Source organism: Gallus gallus, chromosome 26 (genome assembly GCF_016699485.2).
Source record: "Gallus gallus isolate bGalGal1 chromosome 26, bGalGal1.mat.broiler.GRCg7b, whole genome shotgun sequence".
NCBI lineage: Eukaryota > Metazoa > Chordata > Aves > Galliformes > Phasianidae > Gallus > Gallus gallus.
Window position 1 is genome coordinate 1,135,718 of NC_052557.1, and position 22,476 is coordinate 1,158,193.

The 22,476-nt window shown below is 54.5% G+C and overlaps 4 protein-coding genes across 27 annotated transcripts; 2 read left to right on the plus strand and 2 right to left on the minus strand.

Annotated features, from left to right (window-relative positions):
* The first annotated feature begins 272 nt into the window (after window positions 1-272).
* UBE2T (ubiquitin conjugating enzyme E2 T) lies at window positions 273-3,538 on the plus strand. Of its 10 annotated transcripts, none has more exons than XM_025143846.3 (8): window positions 273-311; window positions 751-890; window positions 1,121-1,190; window positions 1,274-1,303; window positions 1,667-1,772; window positions 2,197-2,295; window positions 2,524-2,607; window positions 3,253-3,538. In XM_025143846.3, the coding sequence occupies exons 2-8, from the start codon at window positions 782-784 to the stop codon at window positions 3,367-3,369; spliced, it is 615 nt and encodes a 204-aa protein (XP_024999614.2). In that variant the 5' UTR covers window positions 273-311; window positions 751-781; the 3' UTR covers window positions 3,370-3,538. The 10 variants fall into 10 exon arrangements, with proteins under 10 accessions (XP_024999614.2, XP_003642764.2, XP_046760154.1 ...); XM_025143845.3 differs by having other exon boundaries at window positions 298-552; XM_015298812.4 differs by having other exon boundaries at window positions 298-405.
* Window positions 3,219-7,121, minus strand: LOC428541 (tetraspanin-18-like). 11 transcript variants are annotated; one of them, XM_040652876.2, is made up of 8 exons: window positions 6,646-7,121; window positions 6,325-6,418; window positions 5,959-6,153; window positions 5,497-5,571; window positions 5,285-5,383; window positions 4,926-5,083; window positions 4,645-4,728; window positions 3,219-4,202 (listed from the first exon to the last, which is right to left on the minus strand). In XM_040652876.2, the coding sequence occupies exons 2-8, from the start codon at window positions 6,379-6,381 to the stop codon at window positions 4,031-4,033; spliced, it is 840 nt and encodes a 279-aa protein (XP_040508810.1). In that variant the 5' UTR covers window positions 6,382-6,418; window positions 6,646-7,121; the 3' UTR covers window positions 3,219-4,030. The 11 variants fall into 11 exon arrangements, 10 of the variants coding, with proteins under 10 accessions (XP_040508810.1, XP_040508812.1, XP_004934920.2 ...); XM_040652878.2 differs by having other exon boundaries at window positions 4,926-5,105; XM_015298809.4 differs by having other exon boundaries at window positions 3,672-4,202; window positions 4,645-4,775; window positions 4,926-5,105.
* A 217-nt stretch (window positions 7,122-7,338) lies between these two features.
* ADIPOR1 (adiponectin receptor 1) lies at window positions 7,339-13,838 on the plus strand. Its single transcript, NM_001031027.2, has 8 exons — window positions 7,339-7,389; window positions 7,513-7,701; window positions 8,460-8,576; window positions 9,112-9,283; window positions 10,086-10,272; window positions 11,414-11,601; window positions 12,528-12,721; window positions 12,993-13,838. The coding sequence occupies exons 2-8, from the start codon at window positions 7,561-7,563 to the stop codon at window positions 13,119-13,121; spliced, it is 1,128 nt and encodes a 375-aa protein (NP_001026198.2). The 5' UTR covers window positions 7,339-7,389; window positions 7,513-7,560; the 3' UTR covers window positions 13,122-13,838.
* On the minus strand, window positions 13,676-21,868 carry TIMM17B (translocase of inner mitochondrial membrane 17 homolog B (yeast)). Of its 5 annotated transcripts, XM_025143709.3 has the most exons (7): window positions 21,804-21,868; window positions 19,550-19,649; window positions 18,404-18,467; window positions 18,127-18,255; window positions 17,642-17,752; window positions 17,418-17,478; window positions 15,893-16,211 (listed from the first exon to the last, which is right to left on the minus strand). In XM_025143709.3, exons 1-6 carry the CDS (start codon window positions 21,827-21,829, stop codon window positions 17,453-17,455), a joined length of 456 nt encoding a protein of 151 aa, XP_024999477.1. In that variant the 5' UTR covers window positions 21,830-21,868; the 3' UTR covers window positions 15,893-16,211; window positions 17,418-17,452. The 5 variants fall into 5 exon arrangements, with proteins under 5 accessions (NP_001376241.1, XP_024999477.1, XP_046760091.1 ...); NM_001389312.2 differs by lacking the exon at window positions 17,418-17,478 and having other exon boundaries at window positions 13,676-16,211; XM_046904135.1 differs by lacking the exon at window positions 17,418-17,478 and having other exon boundaries at window positions 21,673-21,868.
* Between the last annotated feature and the right edge of the window lie 608 nt (window positions 21,869-22,476).

Genomic DNA, 22,476 nt, shown 5'->3' on the forward strand with positions numbered 1-22,476 from the left:
TTCCATTCCATTCCATTCCGTCCCATCCCGTCCCGTCCCGGAGCCCCACGGCTGTGGGCGGGCTCTCTGTAAGCCACGCCCACATTGCGCACTTTTCCCTCCTCGCGGGGGCGTGGCTTATTTCCCGCCAGCGGATCTCCGCCAATAGTCGCGCACCGCCCCTTTCGGATTCGAAATGCCGCCGCTGGGGGGAGGAGCTAGGCGGCACCCAATCAGCGCTCGTATCTTCGGTAGGGGGCGGGGCTAGTCGACAGCTTCTCCTCCCGTTGCTAGGCGACGGCGGAAGTCCCGCCTCTCGGGTGCGCGCTGAGGTGGGCGGGGCTGAGGGTGTGAGAGGGTCCTGGGGAGGGTGAGTGGGGGGAGTGGGGGGCGGTTCTTGTTTGTCGGGGGTCGTTCGGTGTGGTGGTGGGTTGGGGGAGGCCTTGGGCGCGGGTGGGGTTACGTCATGGGCAGCAGTTATGGAGGGGTCGGCCGCTGAGGTGGGCCTCTGTGTGAGCTGCGCTGGAGGAAAGGCTTTGGGAGGGGGGGTGAAGCCAAGGAACCCCCTGCGGGGTGAGTGGGAAGGCGGGGGGGGGCCCTGCCCTGTGGGGGGGGCGTGGGAGCATCCCTCAGAGCAGGGCATGGTGTGACAGCAGTCAGCGAGGGCCCTCCCTTCGGCCAAAGGAGCCCCACAGCTGAAGGGGGGGTCAGAATGTGATGGTCCTTAAGGCCTCTCCCAACCCAACCCAACCCTCCCTGCGGTTCCTTCAGGGCAGCTGAAGAAGAGCCTCATATCCACGGCATGCAGAGAGCATCGCGGCTCAGCAGGGAGCTCACAATGCTGAGCACGGAGCCGCCGCCCGGCATCAGCTGCTGGCAGAGCGGAGCGCGGCTGGATGAGCTGCGGGCACGTATGTGGGGGGCGGGGGGGTCCCCATCCCTGGAGATGCGGCACTGAGGGTCGGTGCACGCAGTGCAGTGGGGTTGGATGTGGGGACCTCGGAGGTCCTCTCCAACCGTAAGGATTGTTATGGAGTGCCACAGAACTGTGGGTGGTGCGTGGAGGTGGTCGGATGAGTTCCTGTGGTTTTGAACGTAGCATTTATGCTGATATTGTTTGTTTGTTTGTTTGTTTTCAAAGAAATTATCGGAGCTGCAGATACACCCTATGAGAAAGGGATATTCGACCTGGAGATAGTGGTTCCTGAAAGGTAGGCGAGCAGTGATGTCCTGCTGGTGCGGCACGTCTCTCAAATGATAACCTCATACATTTGATATGAGGTCTCTCCTTCAGCCTCCCCATGAAGAACGCTGTTATCTGTAGGTGAGACCATTCATGTGTGGCATGTGATTGTTATTCCTGCCGGCTGAATGGGGCACTCCATGCTGGACGGCCCGAGATGTGTGCTGAGTAACCTATAAGTGCTGTAATGATTTCTGCATCGGTTGTCTCAAAGCTTCCTGGAGAGCAGCTCATTCTGAGTGCAAAGCTTCCCGTCGTGTTTGCTTCTTTGTGGGAAGTGCTGGTCAAGCACAGCTGGAAGCAAAGCACTGCTTCCTCCCAGAGTTACAGGGAGAGGATGTCACTCAGGAACTGCTGCAAGGAGGGCTTAATGGCATTACTTGGGTGAGGAAGCGACTGGGATACGAACATAAAATCCTGTTTTCTAACTCTGATCTCTTCAAGGTACCCATTTGAGCCCCCGAAGATTCGATTTCTGACCCCTATTTATCATCCTAACATCGACTCTGCTGGAAGGATTTGTCTGGATGTTCTTAAGTTACCACCAAAGGTAAGATAGGGCTGCTTGGGCGCAGTAAGTGAGCCTGAGGAGGATAATGAGCTCCTTATCTTTTTCTTGTAAAAGCCTGATTGAATGTCTGTTTGCTACTGACTTATTTACACAGGAGCGCAGCAGTGGAGTTTTTGTGTGGCCTCTCCTTTGTTTAGAGATTAGAACATGACCTTCTTTGCTCCGTATAAGCTTCCAAGGCTTTAAGGATTGCAGCGGAAAGGCAGCCCTCTGAAAATGGGCCGCCCCAGTACTGCCCCAGCTGAGGCACAGCCCATCAGCTCCCTCAGAGAGGCCTCAGCCTGTGTGCTGAGAGCAAACTGGGTGTTTTCCATTGGGCTCCGAGCGCTCCAAGCCCTGAGCTTTCTCCAGGTATCCCGAGGGTTTTCCTCTCAACTGCTTCTCTCACCCTTTCCTCCTGCAGGGCGCGTGGAGGCCCTCCTTGAACATCTCCACACTGCTGACCTCCATACAGCTGCTGATGGTGGAGCCCAACCCCGATGACCCCCTCATGGCAGACATAGTATGTGGGCTCCTCTAAGGCTTCAGGGGCTGTGGGTGGAGCAGTGCCTTTGCTCACGCAAACTGAAGTGAGCAACAAAGCTGTGTGCTTTGCGTGATGTGCGCATAGTAGTTTGGGTTTGGCACCAGGAGTCCTTCTGCCAGGGCTGCAAAGAGTTAATAAACCCCCAGTGCTCAGTCTGAGCTTCTCAGTGTTAATATTAGGTCAAATCGTTGTTGTTATGTTCAGTCCTCAGAGTACAAGTACAACAAGCAACTGTTCTTGATAAATGCCAAAGAGTGGACTGAGAAATACGCAAGCCAACAGAAGAGGGTAAGAAATGGGCTTTCCTTTTGCAGCTGAGTGCAGCTGTGTGCATTTGCCTTCCATGACCACAGCTCAGAGGGGGAGAGGTGGTGTGGGGGAACAATGATTGCCCCCTCCATGTAAATGAGGTGTTCACAGTTGCAGTGCTTTCCCAGGAAGTTTGTGGGATGAGCAGCACTGATAGAATCCTGAGATCCTCAACCCTCGTTCTGCCTCAGCTCTGTTCCAAACTGCATGTTCTGCTGTGGCTGTACCTCGTGCTCAGCTTCTTCTCCTGCACGTTGTTCTCCTGCACATCAGGAGAAGAACTCTGGAGCTGATTGGTCTCCCCAGCTGCTGGTGGAGTGCAACCTTTCTGCCACCATGCTTTGTATTTTCCTGCCTCTGTTCTACATCCTGACCCACCTCACAGATGAGATGCACAAAAGTAAATTGCATTTAAGCAGATCAAAACCTGTTCCAAGGAATCAATTATGTTTGGGCCATCTCCATTACCTGAGTGCTTTCCACCCCATACCTGAGTTGGACAGCGTCCTTTCCAGGAAGGGGCAGGCTTTCTATGCACGCACAGATGGGAATTAGCACAGCAGTGCTAATGACTTACTTATAAAACTAAATTATTCACAGCTGTTACTTTTTATTTCTTTGGAGGCTTTGGAGGAGAAAACAAACCAGAATGAAACAAAAACCACCAATGGATCTGTCACACAAAAAAGAAAAGGGAGCACCATCGGCAAGGAGGAGAAGAAATCTCGCCTGGACCCCTAAGTGACTTTTGTTCCTGATGTGGCTGTCAGCTCTGCTCTGTGTCCTTTTTTCTTTACATGGTAAATATCTTAATATGTAATAGTAGCAGGCTTTATTATTTCTGTTTCCTAGGAGTTGGTTTGTTTGTTTGTTGAGAAGTTATATAAATAAAATATAAAGCTTTAATTTACTTTTTTTTTTCCTGGTTTGCTTGGGGTTTTCAAAATATCTTGAAGCAAAGGCTTGTAAGGCTGCCAGAGAGCCAGCTCTTACATTCCAGTTGCAGATTACACCATTTAACACAGCTAGGTTGCATCTCCAGGAGCTGCACAGAGAAAAAGGCCAGCAGAGAGGGAAGGGCTGAGAAAGGACAAAAAGGGCCCAGAGGTGTAGGAGAGGGGGGGGTGTGAGGAGTGGTGGAACAGAGCTGAGGGGAGGATGGAGGATGCAGACATCCTGACCCTGGTGGTAGAGCAGATCAGAAGCTTTTAGAGGCAGGACTCTGTGTTGTCAAAGCTATTTTCCTGGCAGATTGCAGCAGGAGCAAGTCTGATGCTCAGCCTCCTTGTCCACGTGTATGTGTGCAAAGGTTTGAACCTGAGCCCTGTCCCTGCTCCAGGATAAGTGAGCCACCTCATCCTTACCCATCCACTGGAGCAGACACAGGACTCAATGAGGCTACTCATCTGTACAGCTGGGCTGGGATATGCAAGAAAACAGTATCCTTGCCTGCTGCTGTTTCCAATGCATTTGGCTCATCTCTGCTGCAATGCCCGTGGCCTGGAGAGCTGCTCCCAGCATCCTGCTCAGTCAAAGTTGTAGTAAAGGCAAAAGGCGAAGAACATAGCGAAGGTCTGAAACAGAAGGAGAGGGAGCAGGTTAACTCCCTGCCACAGCAGCACCTTGGTGGAGGACGAGGCTGAAGGACCTCTGTGCTCTGTTCCTGGTCCAGCCAGGCGCCAGACCTGTGCCCTGCAAGGGGCTGCTCTGAGCTGCATAGAGGAACCTGCTGAGCAATGCTTCTCCTCTGCAGGCCTTCAGGAGCAAAATAGAGCTCGCTCCCTCAGTCCTTCTACCCACCTCGCCCACAGAGGGTGGCAGGTTGGCTTTACACCCCTGAGACAGACCTGTTTTGTGGGGGTGGTTGTAACAAAGAGAGGCCTTAAAGGGGGGGCAGCCCAGACCCACCTGTGGTCCCAGCACACACAAAGCAGCAGCCCTTCCCCTACCAGCAAACAGAGCACCCAACTGAGGTGACCCACCGCCTGCCTTGTCCCCTCCAGCTCTGCTCAATACCTCAATGCCCAGCACGGCCAAGCTGCACATCCCGGGGACAGAGATGTACTTCTGCAAGGTCTTGCTGAAGGTGGGGAAGCAGCCCTGGGCAGGAAGGGAGACGATGGAGGCATTCCTCGTGCTTCACAGGGCTGCAGGGAGCTCAGAGACAGACCGAGGGCCAGGGAGGTTGGGACAAGTTGGGGGCACCGTGATGGAGCAGCTGGACATTTGGGGAGCCTCCGCTGCACAGAACCACAGCACAGCGGTGCCCCAGGCTCCAGGTGCTCATGTAGCCCTACCTGCTCATGGATGTAGCCAGGGCTCCTCTCCTGGCACTGCTCCCAGCCCAGCAGCTCGCCTGCCTGCAGGAGCCCATCCCGGGCACAGCACGCCTGCGGCCAGGGCGTCCCTGGGTGCAGCTCCTGGAAGCGGGAGCCATTCCCGAAGTCTTCAGGCCCTAAAACGCCACAACAGGAGAACTGAAATGGAAGGGAAACCCCATCAACACGCTGTCAAAATGCTTGGAGGTGCAACAGAGGAAGAGGGAATGGCCCAACATGAGTCCTGTGGTCCATAAGAACCGCCCCCGTGGTCACAGTCACCCTGAGCAGCACCCACAGGTGTTCCACACCCCAGCAGGGGGCTCCTGGCCACTCACCGTCACCATGAGGGTATTCCAAGCCACGGAGAAAACCTCAGCACCCTCATCCCCACAGTAGTTCCTTCGCAGCTCTGACAGGAAGAGCTCTGGCCGGATCTATGGGATCGGTGCCACCTGTGAGCACCTGGGGACAGGTACCAGGTATGGGGACAGGGACACCGCACGCCCACCCTCACCCACCCAGAGCCATCAGCTTGAGGGGACAGTACCTGCCTCCAGTGCGCCAGGAAGAGCACAGCCCCAACGAGCTGTGTGACAAAGACGAGGCTCACAAGGATGAAGAACTGCAAGGCAGCAGGACAGAAAGGTCAGAAATCATCCTCAGCCCAGGTTGCTTCTGCTGCTCCTCCCCTCCTCTGCCACCATCCCTGCCCATGCACGGGGAAACAGGGACAGGGGGACAGGAAATGAGCACGCAGTGCATGGGGACAAACACAGCATCTCTGAGCACCACAGCTGCAAGGCAGAACACGACAGGGGCTGGGGAAGCCAAAGATATTGAGGTGCCCGTGCTCAAAAAAAGGGTTTCTGACCCTCAAAACTGAAGGAAAAGGATCAGAAATGCCATGTGGGACAAGCCTAGAGAAAGAGGGACAGTGGGAACCCTAACCCTGTACCCCACAGCTGCCTGCATCCCACAGCTGCCTGCATCCCAGTTGCCCCTCACTCACCACCAGCAGCAGTGGCCGGCTCCGGCGCAGCGCCCCACAGCACCCCAGGAAGCCCAGCAGCGAGAGGGCGATGCCCACAGCCAGCAGCAGGTAGGCACCCACACTCAGCACAGGCTTGGCAGCCACGATGTCCTGGAAACCAGCCGGGTCCACAGCCACCCAGACCCCCACGCTCACCAGGCAGATCCCCCCGGCCTGCGGGACACAGCGCGGTCACAGGGCACCTCGTGGGGGCAGTGCCGGGGTCCCCTCCCTCGGACGGGGGCCGCCCCGAGCATCACAGCCCGGCTGTGCGCGGATGGCACCGCTCGGCTCGATGGCTCTGAGCGCAGCACCCCGCAGCCCTCCGCCCCCAGCGGGACTCACAAACACCAGCACGTTGAAGATGAACATCAGGTACTTCATGCAGCTCAGGACACCCATGGGGACCTCCGGGCTCTGCAGGCAGCGGCGTTCGTCCCTGCAGAGGGAAGGGCTGAGCTCCGGCCCCCGCCAGCCCCAGGCTCGGGGAGGACGTGCTGCTGCCGGGACGCACACGTGGAAGGGATTCTGCCCTTCCCCGGAGCCCGACGGACCGCTGACCCCCATCGGGCTGCAGTGGGCGACGCCCAAAGCCCCAAAACCCACAGGCTGCCTCTGCCCCCCCCCAAAGCCTTCCCACGCTGTGCCCCGCTGTGCACCACTCACCCCACGGGGACACCCCGCGCACCCCCAACCGCCGACGGAACGCCGCAAAGGTCGGAAAATCCCCCCGGTCCCAACCCGGCGGCCGAGGAACCCCTTCCCACAGCGGGCCATGAATCATTGATGGGAACCGGATCCGGCGGCGGGGAGACTCCGGGGGTAATTAAAGCTGTCCTTGAGGGACGGAAAGACGAGCCGGCGGCAACCGGCCAGGGGCGGCCTGGGCAGCCGTGACTGCCGCCCACACACGGCAGGGAAGGCCTCGACGCCGTTTGGAGCTCGGCCACGCGGCCGCCAGCGGTTCCAGAACGCTGCGATGGACAGACAGCGGGACAGGGGACAGACGGACAATGCCGGGCCCCCCGCGGGTCCCCTCCAGGCCGCGCTGATGTGGTAACAGAGCAGCGCTGCCACCATCACAGCGACACGAGCCCGGACTTCGCGCCATGGGTGTCCGCTGCAACCCTCCGTGCGTCCCCGCCGCGCCCCGCCTGCAGGGGGCAGTCGAACGCGCAACCAGCGAGACGGCGCCGCTGCGCTAGAGCGCCTCCCACCAGCTGGGCGGCTCAGCCAATCACAGCGGGCGGTGTTATCGGGGCGGAGAGAGACGGCCGGCAGCTTCAGCCAATCATAGCACGAGTGCTACGAGGCCCCAGTCGGGGCGGGGTTTAGAGGCCGGAAGCGGCCCGTTCCCTTAGCGTCGCTTCCGGTGCCGCCGCCGCCGCCCTGCGCGGGATGTAGCGGCCGGTGAGTGTGGGTGCTGCCTCCGGGGGCGGTCACCGGGGGCGGTTCCGGCCCGGTTCCGTCGCTCTCACCTCCGGTGTCGGCCCGGGCCTGGTGGTGTTGACTCTGCTCTTCCTCCCTCCTCAGTGCGGCGGCACAAGGACGCGGAGGGACCCCAGGAACGCCGCCGCCGCCATGGCGTCCCGGAAAGCCGCCGCCGCCGCGCAGGGCAACGGGCTGGCAGCCGCCGGCCGGGACAGAGCCCACCTGGAGCTGGCGGAGCTGGGGCCGCTGCTGGAGGAGAAGGGCGAGCAGGGAGCAGCCGGCACCGCCAGCGTAAGGCGCCCGGCCCGGCACCGAGTGGGCCCGGTGCTCCGGGATTGACCCCGAACTTTGCCCGTTATCCCCCGGGCAGGTGGAGGAGTGCGGCGGGGTGCGGGGCTCTGTATCCGGGGATGTGGCGGGGAGGGTCAGGTTGGGCCTTAGGAGAAATCCTGCCGGAATAGCGGCGATGCGTTGGAACGGCTGCACAGGGAGGACTGCGGCCGCCCCCCGGGGGCGTTCAGAACCACGGAGGTGTGGCGCTGAGGGACGGGGTTGGGGGGATCTGGGAGGTCTTTTCCAGCCTTAATGAGTCTGTGATTCTCTGATGATCGATCGTTGATCAGTCCTGTGCTCTGAGAGCTTGGCCCAAAAACGTATTTTAGCTCTTATGCTGTCAGGTGAGTTATGCTGCCCTTCTGCAGGGTGTGCTCAGCTCCAGAGCTGCTAATGGCAAAGGATGGGGGGCGCTGGGCTGGGCCATGCCATGTGCACCAGGGGCACCCGGCTCCAGGACAACCCGGCTGAGCCCAGGGGCTCTTTTAGCTTTAGTTGTAAGGATGAAAATCCCTCGTGGTAATCCCACCTTTAAACTAGGATCAGTCTGGGATTAGCCTGCCTGAGATGGTTGAGGCGGGAGCAAGTTGCATAAGTGGTGGTGACCGGTGGGTTCTGTCCGACCCCTCGGGAAGGGATGAAGCCCCAGGTGCTCTCTGGGTGCCTGTGCCCCCCCCATGGGCAGGAATGGTTCCCTACGGTGTTTCTCCCTCTAGGCTGAAGACCCGCCGTGCCCAGTGGCCCGTGAGGAAGAGGAGGAAGTTGTCCGTGTGCTGACGCTGCCTCTGCAGGCTCATCATGCTATGGAGAAGATGGAAGAGTTTGTGTATAAGGTATGGGAGCTTCTTGGGATCCCGGGGGGCAGCTGGAGGCTGTGCTCAGCCTCAGGAGCAGCACCAGCATCATCTGGGCCTGGGAGCTCAAATGCTGCTGCTGGTTTTGCTGGGTGCCTCTGCTCAGCACTGGTGCTCATGGTCACCACGTTTGGTAAATGCATGAATCCCAGCACAGTTCTGTGGCCAGCCAGGCTTCTTTCTGTGTGACTAAAATGGAATTCTCCGGTGCTGGGAGTGGACACTTAGTGTGCTGAAGGGTTAAATGCTGTGAATTGTCTCCAGCTCCTTAGGGGATGTGGAAGTGCTCCGCAGGATGTGGGTGGTGTAAGGGATACCACGGGGTTTTGCGAAAGCCAAAGTTCCTCCCCCAGAGGAGTGTTTCAGGGCCTTTTGAGCCCTGGCTGTAGGCAAGACCTGCAGGTTTTGTTCTGTGTGCAGCCTGAGCTCCCAGGATGATTCAGCTTGAGCCTTTGGGCTGCCTCACTGCTGCTGCCAGCCCCCGTGGCCACCAGCACAAGTCGGTGTGTTGCAGGTGTGGGAAGGGCGCTGGCGTGTGATCCCCTACGATGTGCTGCCCGACTGGCTGAAGGACAACGATTACCTCCTGCACGGGCACCGGCCTCCAATGCCGTCCTTCCGAGCCTGCTTCAAGAGCATCTTTCGAATACACACCGAGACGGGCAACATCTGGACTCACCTGTTAGGTGAGCGGGGGGCTGTGGGACTGCACAGCACTTCTGTAGGGCTGGAGGAGTGCTCTGCCCCAGTGCTTAAGGCGAGGGGCTGCCTCTGAAGGACAGGTTTGCTCCAAGGGACTCAATTGACGTCCTCTCTGTGCCTACCGCCTTCCTTTTAGGATCATGTACCCCTCTGGTTCTGCACGTGTAGGCCGTTAAGTTGCTGGTGGCTGGGAGCTCCTGGGCCTCTGAGTGAAGGGAGAACAGGACAGTTCCTCACAGCAGCACTGAGACCTGAGCTCAGTGCTGGTGTTAGCACTTTTCAAGAGCTGATGGCCCCATTGGGCTCACAGTGCAAGGGAGGCTTCGCCAGATGTTCTGCAGAGTTCTGGCCTACATGGGGACTTAGAGGCTCAGGGTCTTCAGGAGCTGGCTGAGCTGTGCTCCCGCTGCACAGAGCTTGAGCACTATAGGTCAGCTGTTTCTGTTCCTGGGATGGAGAAATGTGTTCTGGGTAAAACAGAGGGTCTCGTAAAACTTTTCCTTGGAACCCAGGATGTTTGCAGCCTCTGCCTTGCAGAACACAGCCATGCCCGTGATTCTCCTGGCTCTTTGCTGTACTAAGGAGGCATCGTGTTTGTAAGACAGATGCCCCCAGGCATTGCTTTTGTGCCAGCCATGCTGGCCTCTCCCCCATGTGTCCCTTATCACCTTCCCTGTGCTGCTGCCAGTGTGCTCTGCCTGTCTCAGGGTTCAGTCCATCTGCTGCGCTCCCTCGGTCGATGCTGGATGTGCCTCTGCCTGACTGCCCACTTGCTGTTTTCTGCAGGTTTTGTGTTGTTCCTCTGCCTGGGGATCCTGACCATGCTGCGGCCCAACATGTACTTCATGGCTCCTCTCCAGGAGAAGGTTGTGTTTGGGATGTTCTTCCTCGGGGCGGTGCTGTGCCTCAGCTTCTCCTGGCTTTTCCACACTGTCTACTGTCACTCAGAGAAGGTCTCACGGACTTTTTCAAAGTGAGTCAGCACCGGTGTGGTTGTGTGGTCTCAGGATGTTCTGACTTCTCACAGCACTTCCTCTCCAAGTGCTGCATTTACTAAGATTTTGTTCTTTGGGGAAGGGAGTGTTCATTGGATGCAGTGTGGGACTCAGAAGGACCAGGGTCTGTCCTGTACCTCAGCACCTTGCATCTGGCAGCAACTCTGATGCCCTCAGGGAAGGGGGCCTATGAGGACTGGGACCCTGTGGGAACCTGTATCTCCCAAGAGAATGGCCTCAGTGCCTCTTGGAGCAGCACAGTGAGGAACGGTCCTGGTCTCACTGGGCAGCCATGGGTCTTCCAGTTTACTGGATGTTTTGAAAAACTCTGGGTTGGATCCAATTTGAACTGAAACCAAATTGAAAAGCAAAACAAACAGGATTCCCGGCAATGTGGAAACACTGGGCAGTGGCCAGTGCTCGTCTCTGAGGTCAGTGTTGCTCTTTGAGTTAAGTTCACATCAGCCTTCATGGCACAGGGAGAGCAGCAGCAAGGCTTTCGAATGAGATCTTGCTCACAGAAGTCTATCAAAGGCATTTACTTGGGTGCTGCTTGCTGGGAAATCCTGCCAATCTCCTATGCACAAACACCAGATCCCATGGGCTCTTGTGTCTGGAACAAACTGTGCTGCCTGCCATGAGCAGGAATGTCCTTGTGTACTGGGGAGGGTTCTTGCAAGGCTGCTGTGGCAGTGGGAAATGCAGCCGACTGCATTTCAGTGGTGAAATTGTTCCTGGATCGATAGATCGAAAGCACTTTGCAGTGGAGAACAATCAAATCCATATGCACAAGGACTAATGCCCACCACTCATCATGGTGGTTTGAGTGTACAGCATCTCTATGCTGCTCCTGCATATCCAGCAAGCTGTTCATTGCACTCCTGCCAGCTCTGTTTGCATTCTCGTAAGCCCCAGGTCCTTTCTCCTGTTTCTCATTGTACTGATGAGACTTGAACATCTGTTGCCTGATGCAGCTTTACTCATGGGGTCATGGCTGCTTTGTGGTGGTGGTGACTCTGTTTGGGTGCACAGTCTGCACGGCACCAAGTGCAGAGCATGCAGGAGGAGGCAGACTTTGGGGCTCACTTGCATGTATCTCTCATTGTACCCTGGCTGCAGGTTGGATTATTCAGGAATTGCACTGCTGATCATGGGGAGCTTCGTCCCCTGGCTCTATTATTCGTTCTACTGCTCCCCGCAGCCAAGACTCATCTACCTCTCCATTGTCTGCGTCTTGGGCATCTCTGCCATCATTGTTGCTCAGTGGGACCGGTTTGCCACCCCCAAGCACCGGCAGACAAGAGCAGGTAGGAGTGTTCCGTGCTCATCGTGTGTCCCCAGCCCCAGGAAGGAGCCACGTAGTGTGCTGGGAAGGCACTTCGTGAAGAAGCTGCTGTGTTGTGCTGGGGGTTCCATGCTAGAGCAGGGCTCCAGGGTACTGCAAAGAGCTCCCAGCACCTGCAGCATTTATTCCCCTGGAGCACCATGCTGCTATGTAGCAGGGAGGCCTCCTGCCTCCTCTCACTGTGCTGGAGATTTGCATCCTCCGCTGAGCAGGGCCAGTCTGAGCTCCTCTTGGCATTCAGCAAGGCTGAGGTTTGGAGCAGGCAGGCGGTGTTTAGAAATAGCCCTGTAAGCAGCAGCTGGGTGGCCTCGGGCTGTGCCACACAAATGCGGGTTCTCCGGGAAGTGGTTTGGCAGTGTGGAGCTGCAGCTCATCCAGAGAGGGACAGATTCCCTCCTGGTCTCCTCCACAGTCTGTGCTGCCATGCCCCTGCTGTCCTGGAGGCTGCAGGGCAGGCCTCTATGCGTGCACCCGTGTTAGTGCTGTGTCAAGAAGAGGGCAGGGAAGAGGGCTGAGCCCCACCGTTACCCGTGCAGCAGTGGTGTGGGTGTGCTGGCACAGTTCACAGCTGCCTGCTGTGGGACAGAGCTGCTTTGCTCCTGCAGTGTGAAGCGCGTGGTGGCAGTGCCAAACCCTGCCTGCTGCTGCAGGGCCACCCTCCTGCTGCCACTATAAGACACAGCCCTCTGCACTGGTATCCTGCTGTGGTGCTATCAGCCCTCTGCTGATCTAATTAAATTTGACAGCTGAAAATTCCCACACTGCTAATTAGCACCTTCCCCCTGAGCTCCAAGCAGCTTCAACAAACAAATGACTCCAGCAGCAGGGCTGGCAGGGCTGTGCTCCTCACGCGTGCTCCCTCTTGCTGATCTCTCCTCTCTACCACAGGTGTCTTTCTGGGGCTGGGGCTGAGCGGTGTGGTGCCCACCATGCACTTCACCATCGCCGAGGGGTTCGTGAAGGCCACCACAGTTGGGCAGATGGGCTGGTTCTTCCTCATGGCTGTGATGTACATCACAGGTGCGGGGCTGTACGCTGCCCGCATTCCTGAGCGCTTCTTCCCGGGCAAATTCGACATCTGGGTGAGTGTTGTGGGAGGGCTGATGGGGTGCCTTGCGGGGAGCTGTGAGGCTGAGGAGAGGGAGTTGATGGTGGGGATCTCTGAGATGGGGAGAATAAGGCTGGGCTGCCGTGGTGCCTCCCAGCAGAGTGCAGGTAGCACTGCCACGGAGAAAGGAGGGAGGCAGTGCTGTTCTGAGAGCAGTCCCAGGGCCGAGCAGTGTGGAGGAGCTGTTCCCAGTGCTGCTCTGCCTGCTTCCATCCGGCTCAAAGGGCTTTCTTGCTTCCCTGCAGTTCCAGTCACATCAGATCTTCCATGTGCTCGTGGTGGCTGCGGCCTTTGTCCACTTCTACGGTGTGTCCAACCTGCAGGAGTTTCGCTACGGACTCGAAGGGGGGTGCACAGACGACTCTCTCCTCTGAGAGCACCTGATTTTAGTACAAGCTTCCTAAGTGCTTTTTAAACTCTCTTTGCTAAAATCAAAGGAAGACTCAAAACTGTTTGGGGTTGTTGTTGGATTTGTTTGTTATCATTTTTTTTTTTCTAAGGAAAAAAAAAAAGAAAGAAAAATTCTTTAGCAAAGTTCTGTCGACCAAATCCTTACCCCCTTCCCCACGCACTTTGCTGGGGCTGAGGGGAGGCGAGGCCGGCCCTGCGGCACTGTTAAGGTCTCACCTCCTCCAAACAGTGTTCTGACTACACCACAGTCCTCTGACCTGTCCAGGCATGCCCATTTCCGACAGCAAAGGGTGCGGGTGCTCCGCTCCCAGCACTGCTGAGCACTCCCTTCCCAAGCACTCACGTGGCACCAGGCCCCGGGATGGAGGTTTTGCAGACCCCTCCCAGCAGAGCTGCCTCCTTGAGGGCAGCTCTGTGGCCCCCGATGCTGCTGCCCAGGGCACAGGCACAGATTCACATAACTTAAGTTTTAATTGTCTTTTTTTTTTTTCTTGACAAAGTAATGTAAACATAAATGAGAGAATATTTAATATTTAATACTAAGCTTTAAGAAGACTTGCTGCCACCGCAGTGTACTCGGCTCCCTCGCTGTCTGTGGTAGTGAAGGAAGGACAGTGTTTTAGGGGAATGTAGAGCTGCTGTAGCTGATTGAAATAAAGAGGTCAATAGTTCAGTGTCGTGCTGGTGGTGTTGGTCTCGTTTTTTGGGGTGTTGATGGAGAAGTCGCTCCAGGGAGAGCACCCTGAGGAGAGTGTCAGGGATAGCTGTGAGCTGCCTGCAAGTTGTGGTCTCCATCCTGCCCAAAGTGAGTCAGGACAGCACCAAAACAGGAAGCTTGTGGGTGTTGTGGAGATGACAGGGCAGGAAACCCTTCCCTGGAGGCATGGTGCATTGCAGAGCTGAGGGACCTGCTGCCTTTCCTCCTTGGAACAGCAAGGGGAAGAGAGCTGTCAGCTCACCTGCAGGGCTCCCAGCCGTCCAGCAAAGACACTGTAACCTGGTTAGCATGTGAGGAGCAAAGGGCAGCACCTCACATCAGGGTTTGCCCTTGTGCAGAGAGAGGTGTGTGAGTGACCGTGGGGCGCAGACAGTCATGGGGGATTAGAGGGGAGGGGCTGAGCTGAATAAAGCTCTTCTTGAGCAGCTGAAGCCTGTAACCTCACAGCAAGGTGAGGCAGAGGGGTGTGTGGTGACCCCTCTTGGGGCTGTTTGGACACGGCCTGGCTTTGGGCATTGCCAAATGCATGGCTTAGATGGAACCCCAAAGCAGGGAGCAGCAGATCCTGCACACCTCCCTACCACAACCCCACCAAAGTCTGCTCCCAGCCAAACACTGCTGGGAGAAGTCACCCAAGATGTTCAGGGTGCTGCTTAAATACAGTCCCTGAGTAGCAGATGCTGTGTGCCCAATCTGACAGCACCCAGGAAAGGCTAGGAGTGCTGGGGCCTCCTGCACCCAGCCTGGGATTGCTCAGCTCCTGAGCAGCTCAGCCTCAACAGAGTCACCTCCTGACCCCACACAGCTTGGAGGGCAGTGCAGGGACATGAGCTGGGCCAAGGATGACCCCCTTGAGCTGCAGAGGCCCATCCCAGGGTAAGCATGCAGTGCTGAACACCACCCAGTGTGCTAGTCCTATATAAAGAGCACAGGAAAGCATCTGGTGATTAACATGCAGATTTGGATACTGAGGGAGGTGCAGCACTGATGAGGGATCTGGCTGTAATTTCCCCTCACCTGCCAGGGATTTGCTCATTCCTCCACAGCTGGGGTCTCAGGAACAGAAGCAAGCACTCTGGCTGAGTAACAAATCAAGACAATCCTTTACAATTCACCTGAGCAACCAGGTAAGAGGCAAAGCAAGACAAGCTTTCACAAACACAAGGCTGTTGAGCTAAGGATTCTTGAAAATGACATGCCAGCAGCAACAACACTGAACAGCGAGGTACCAGAGCAACAGGCAGTCCTGGAGTGGCTCTGGGACAGGCAGGGTGGTGGAAACAGGTGAGGAAATTGTCACTTCTACAGGACATATGAGCCTTATGCTCAGGATCTTGCACTTGCATGCACACATTGTACAATCTTAATTCACCCATTTGAGCACTTCTGTTACTTTCATGCTGTCCTACTGAATGAGTCTGGCAGTTTCCTCAGACTATAGAGATCCTTTCTGGGCAGAAGAAAAGCTCTCAGCTGTCCCGGATAATGCTACACAAGCCTTTGAATGCTATCACCTGCTGGCACTTCATGATACAATATACCTATTAGGAAGGACCTACAACAGAAAACCCCACTGGATATGATTTTTAACTGCTGGCAAGAGGGAACGTGCCTTCAGAACTGGAGTCTAAGAACGAAAACACAGAGCCAACGGAACTGTGCTACCTTCAGAGCACTAGAGGACTCAATCCACAGCAAAAAGCCAACAGACCGTGCTGAAAGCACACATGCAGGTGCAATGCACTTCATCCTCCAACCACACAGAGCCCTCTGCTTTCACTGGCTTGTGCATTCCAGTAACAGTCACTTCTGGAAGGTAAACCTGCACGTAGTTTAACACTTTCCCTTAAGCTGAAATTTGTGTAGCAACATAAAATCCAAAATTTGTATAGCAACCTAAATCCAAAAGGGAAGAGGGTAAATTCCAGATGTGGAATAGTTAATGCCACATCCCAGAGAAGACTTCACAGACATTCACTTCAGCCAATGGCCAAGGGATTACAAGACTCCGTTTGGTCCTTATCTTAAATCTCCATGTATTCTATCAGACATGTATTAACGTTACAGCAATGGAATCTGTTACCAATAAATAGATCTGTCATCTTCTAAAAGTTCTGTGCAGCTTTACACTGCCAAGTGCTGAAGGTCCTCTTGACATGGTTTGTGTAAGAGACTACCACTGGTGTAAAGACATACCATATCCTGATCCTCCAGCATTTTAAATTACAGCTCAGCTACAATACGAACTAACAGAATGAGGATGATCACTGGTATTGTCTGTAGTCGCCAAATGGAGAGGGCTGCAGCTGGGAGGGGTCATCTGAGAACTGAGGGCCTGTGGGTAAGGAAAAAAAGAAGTCAAAAACATGAGAAGACAAAGCATTCTTCCTACTGACAGCAGGAAGCACCCACAGTGTTTTTCTTTAAAATAAGTCCCTTCTGAAATTAATGGAGCCAATAACAAGACTTCACATTTGATTTTGTTTTTTCATTCCAAGACGTTCAAGAGCTTTACACCTGTTCCAATAAGGAACAATTGTTTTTTAATTTCTTTTACTTCTAAGAAAAGAAATCAAACAATGGGAGAAACATTTTCAGTCACCGAAAGGCACTGGAAACCTCTGCCTTACTGCCCTGCAGCTGAACCCAGCCACTCTGTAAAGGTTTATCCACGGTAACTTGCCCCACAATAAAGCAAGGCAGTGAAATGGAACAAGTCGTTGTGGATCAGCTTCCTGACTCCTCTTACTGACATTCTGCTGAGGGAAGCAATATGCTTATTACGTGCCAAGCTTAAAGAGAATAAACTGTGACAGACAGATGATACCCTTTCACTAAAGCAGGTTCATTTTAAAAAGCTTTTGTACTACCGAATTATTACAGAAATTGTACCAATTTAGACAGAACAAAGAACGTCAGTGAACAAACCTGAGAGAGGAATCCTACCAGGAATTAGTGGCTTGCCACTAATCCTTTCAACACTAGTGGTTTTGTCTGTATTCCTCTCAAAATGAGGTGGGCCAACAGAGGCATTAATTATTTCAAGCAGGCATGTATTTACATAAATGGTTACAGACTCACTGACATCTCAGCTTGTGTTGCACTTAGAAAACAAAAGGGATCCAGTTTCTGGAAATCCAATCATCACCACTACCCCTGTTTGGAATATCCTGTCTGTATGTGCCTGATCTTTACCACCTAACTGAGATCAGCTGCACACAGAGCACAGCCACCCTGCCAGGACCACCCACCTCCACCACCCACTGCTCCTTCACACTGCAGCACCACACAGCACAGAGTGAAAACAGCCAACACCCTGCAAGGGACAGTGCGGATGCCCCAGGGGCAGGGCAGAAAGCAGCTCCTCAGCCTGGCAGCCCTGCTTCCAGCCTTGCTTCCAGCCTCACAGTGCTGTTCTGATAACACCACCCACATCTGCACATTTTGCTCAGACGAATCCCAAATATCTCTTCCACCCTCCGAAGCCCTGTGCTCCCCTGTGCCTGGGAACCCCCCCCCCCCCCCACCTCGATTCCTATACCTTCATGCTGCTGAGTGATAGCCAATCTTGCCACTTCATTTAGGTGTGGATGTCTCTAGACCTGTCATCCCACAGAGAGAAAATTTATGTGCAGCTCTGCTTTGACTTCTTACAGACTTGGAAGCTGATGAGTGGTGGAGACAATTTACTCCATAATAAGGCTGGGTACATCAGCAAACACTGCACAACAAAAGCCTTGTGCTGCTGCACTGAGGACTCCTTACCGTTCTGAAACTGTGCGGAGGCAAATCTTGTTAAGAGAATACCAGCTCCTTCAATCAAAGCCAGGAGAATTCCTCCCATTGCGGCGGATCCAACCATGGCAACAGGTCCATCTAAAAATAAAAGCACAAAACAACACTTGTTTCTTTTTTCGTTGCATTACTTTGCACATTACAGCTCTCTTTCTATAGTTATAATCTCTCCTACGAGCAAACACTGCATTCATTAAGCCCCATTAGTATCACTAATAAAGGAATAATTACTAGGCAACTCTCCCCCTTCCTCAGGGAAACAAAAGAACAATGGTAATGTTTGAGAACATAATCATTACTTTCATAAGCACAGGACACAAGTCTAACATTATTTTTCAATTCCTTTTCCGAAGTAAATTCCAGTTTGGGAATCACACAGCTCTGCTTCACTGTAATGGACATTAGAATACAGAAGCTTTCCCAATTAGTTCCCTCCCCAGAGCTCCATTTCTTACTTCTGGCAGCTAAGATGGCTCCAGTTAGGGCTCCGCTTGTGATTGAATTCCATGGATCTTCCTTCCCCCTCATTCTGACCATGCTGCAGTCAATCATGGAGAACAGACCTCCCCAGACAGCAAAGCTACCTGTGAGCACATTGGGGGAAAGAACAGAACCAGTTTAGAGAAAGCAGATGATCCAGCCATACTGCAGCCACATCACCAAAAACATTACCAAAGCATGATTATAATGGAATTCGAAAGCCAATGGCAACGTGAGTGAGAAATCAGTTACCTCCCAGTTGCGGAGCTCTCGTTTTAACAGCGGCCAGACTTCCCCGCAGTCGGTGGTTTACGCCCTACAATAAGAAGGACCGAATGAAAGAATGAAGTCTTACCACCATAACACACCACAGGCACCACCTATTTCTATGCACCACGATGAGGAGCTTACAAAAACTGCATTTTTACGGCTCCTTTACTTACTTATCACAAACACCTGTAAGCTGCAGAAATGAAGTATAACCATCAGACATTACCTGAATCCATCTTTTTTGTGAGTGTGCTGGGAATTGAACTGATTGAGAACTGCACACTCTAACACTGCATTATTCCTGCATGCACTCAAGCTTTGTTTTAGCTGTAAGCACTTGGAAGCGTGGACAGATTTACTCAACCAGTTTCAAGCAAAATAAAGCACATAATCCTGCTTGTGTGAAGTGTCTGCAGGACCCGACTCGTTTTGGAAAAAGTTATGAATTTTATTCACAAAATTTACCTCAAACTGATGGCTTATTAAGGAACTTCAGGCAATGAACTCGTCACATACGAACACCAAAAACCACTCCCAACAAAAAACCCTTTCATCCCTTTTAAGCCCTTTCTATAACAGCCAGAGGAATGTTTTAGAACCCACGTTCAAGCAGAAACAGGGGATTACTTTTATCAAAATCTGCACCATGTTTGAAGTCAAGATTTTGCAGCTGAAAACTTGAAAGTGAAAACAACTGATTTTCATCACCTAAACTTTAACTTCCACGTTCCATTTGTGCAATTAAACGAAACCCCACTTTCAAATAAACTGAGTTATGAAAAACGTTAATACTTAATTAAGAGCTTAATTACAGAAAGCAATATCCCCTCATATAATTCTGAGGGAGAAAGATTCCTTCTTTAAGCCTTCTCACTTCTCAAAGGAAGGCAGAGGTCTATGGCAGCTGATGGAGAACTGCCCAGGCTCCACTTGTGGAGTGCAGCAACCAGAACCAAAGGCAGGAACTCAGCTGAGGGAGCAGCTCTGAGGGACCAGGTTAGCAACACACAGCCACCCCTGCGTATCAGGATTTCTTCTGCCTTCCCTTCTGCTTGCAAGTTGCACTGCTGATGGGACAGAGAAAGCAGAGCTGCACTCTTAATGCACTGCTCAAATGGTTTTACTTACCACTGGGGAATTCCTGAAGCCCTTGATGGCCTGGAAAATGCCACCTCCTATCGCTCCCATGGTGAAGGCACCTCCGCAGTCATCTACAATCCTCCAGGGACTGTAAAGAAACACAAAGATGGAAATGCTGCATTCCATCATGTCACACCGTGCGAGCCATTGTGGCACATCCACCACTCACACCTCTGGAGCACTGCTGTTGGAACAGAACCCAAAAGTGGTGCAAGGAAGCAAGCCTGCCCACCACACTGCTTCACCCACAGCTGCTGAGCAGCATCACCAACAGGGGAAATGCTGCAGCAAAACCAGCTGAGCGTTCAGCAAAGGCCGCCAGCCTGTCCCCCTGTAGCAGGAAAGAGCAAATGCACAGAGCTGCTTGAACTCCTCACATGTGGCACAGAGATGTATTTCCATCACAGAAAACCTCTGCAGAATTCCAGCTAACAGCCAGCTCTGCCCTAATTATGTATTATAACTTTAATTTTACTCTTCTCATGATCTACAGAGAACTTGACTGGCAAATTTAAACAGGACTCAGTTCACAAGCAGCACAAAACACCGCTTTCCTGAGTTCCTCATACTTTTCCTTAGTTCAGGTTACTGAAATGGGAGACTTCAAAGCCATCTCTTGTTAAACTGAAAAGGTTTTTCTGATGCATCCAGGGTCTTTGAAGTTCATTAAAACAAAACGCAGCAACGCCCGTGCAGAGCTGCCAAAGGGCAACCTCATGGAGCGTCAAATGCTTCCAAACAAGCAGCACCTTCCTCTCAGCAAACACTTTCAACTGCAGAGATGAGCTTTCATGTGAGGCTTACATCCCCTTCAACACTGCTGCCAAGCATGAGAGCTTTGTAATTCTCCTGCTCCCTGGGAGCACCAGCCTGCAATTAGCCGTGCTCCCACTGCTAGGAAATTCTGCAGCGTTTGCACAAATCGAGTTGTTTTGTTTCTTTCATCTCACATCAAAACCTGACAGTAAAAGCCAAGCACTCAGGTGGCAGTGGGCAGCAACCCCAGCAAAACACAGAGCTGAACGCTATGGCAAGCCCGGGGCTCACAGGTTCTGCCATCAGAGCATCAGTGTGCTTTTCTGACCTCGCTTTCCACGTGATGTTGCTGCTCCTTTGCCCCTGAACACTCACTGAATGTTTTGCCACGAGCTTTTAACCTGAAAAAAAAACAACTCCGAAGCTTTCAGTCCCACAACCAGCAGTGTGAGGATGGAACGCCGTCCCATCAGGTGCCGTCCTTCATTTCACTGCCTGCCCTAAGCTTCCATCTCACATTCCTAACGAATCCCCTCTAGTTCTGATGGAATTATACAGCACAGCCCCTTTCCATGCCTTATTTTCACCCCACCACCGCCTGCTTCCTGCGTGCAGTCAGAGCTGAGATGTGCAGCCTCCACTTCACTCCTCGCCATGTTTTTCTCTCTTCTCTGCACCTCCTGCCCAGATTCTGATCTGCTGTTAAGAATAAAGCAGCTCCTCACAGCTCCCCACCTTCCTTAGCGCATTATGAGGGGACTCATTAAAAGCCTTGCCGGAAATCCAAACTGATAATGTAAAGAGCTCTTCCTTTCCCCACAGCATCAACATATACAGCAAAAGCCCATGACGGCAGAATCCTTGAGGCCAGACAGGACCTGGGAGATCCCCACGTCCCTCCGGTTTTCCCCATAACCCCCCAGACCTCCGCTGAACAGCTCATAAACAGTAAACTGACTTTGATACGCGGCTTTTAAAGGAGGAAACAGCCCTGAGAGCAGCACAGCCGCCTCCTGCCGCGTCCTCTGAGGACAGGCTGACACGAAGCACCCACAGCGGGGGGAACCTGAGGGGTTCACTGCGTTATCAACTTGGGCTCAGTGCGTTATTAACTTGGGTTATCCGCACGCTTCGCGTTAACGGTTTCGCCGACTTTAAGGAGGTCCCGCAGAGCGGGAAAGCGCTGTGAGGAGGGGAGGCGGAGCGGAGGCCTCGCGATCCCCTCAGGGCGGCCTGCAGCCCCACAGGGGGTTCAGGGAAGGGCTCTGCGCCGGAGGGCGGCGAGCGCGGCCCCTGCGGGCCACAGTGACGCAGCCCGGAAGCGGCGGCCATGACAGCGGCGTCGCCAAGGTCACCTCCCGCCCCCTCCGCCTTCCCGCTCCCGGAGCCGCCTCCGCCGTTCCCCTCAGGCGGATCACCGCTCCGCCCGCGCGCACGTCGCAGCCCGCCAAAACCCAACGGCCGCCGCGCGCGCCGCGCCGCTCACCAGGGCTCGCGCGCGTACTCCTCCATCTTCGCACGCGCCGCCGGCCGCGCCCGCCCTGCCGCCCCGATTGGCCCCTCGCCTTCCTCGCGCCGACCAATCGGAGAAGAGGGCGGGACGGCGGATGTCGGAGCGGCGCATGCGCCGTGACCTTTTGGCCACGCCCCCGAGGGCGGAGGGGAGCGGGCGGTCCTAATGCCCGGCGCGTGGCCGTGGTCCTACCGGCTGTCCCGGTGCGACCCAACGTGGGCCCCTCGGGGAGGGCGGCTGTGCCGGGCTGTGCTCTCAGGGTCGGCTGAGGGCGTCGGGATGCAGGAAAGAGGGCTCCCAGCTGTCCCCTCACGCCCCTGTATTAGACTCCCGCAGCCCCCTCTTATAAGGACCGCAGATCGCTCAGCTGCAGCGTGGATTGCGCCCCAATTAGCAGCGAGGCCCTTAATTGCGCTAATAAATTACGGGCTGGAGCGATGGGACGGGCTGCAGCCGCTGCAGTCGTTGCAAACGCAGCTCCCCACGCGGTGCTGCCACGTTTGTCCCCGTTGAAGAATGCGGGGAAGCGGTGCTGCAGCGGTGGGCACGGCCGGGAGGTGGTGGTGTGGCTCTGGGAGAGGGAAGGGTTGCAAAATCACAGAGAGGATTTGAAGGGACCTCCGGAGCTCCCCCAGCCCACCTCCCC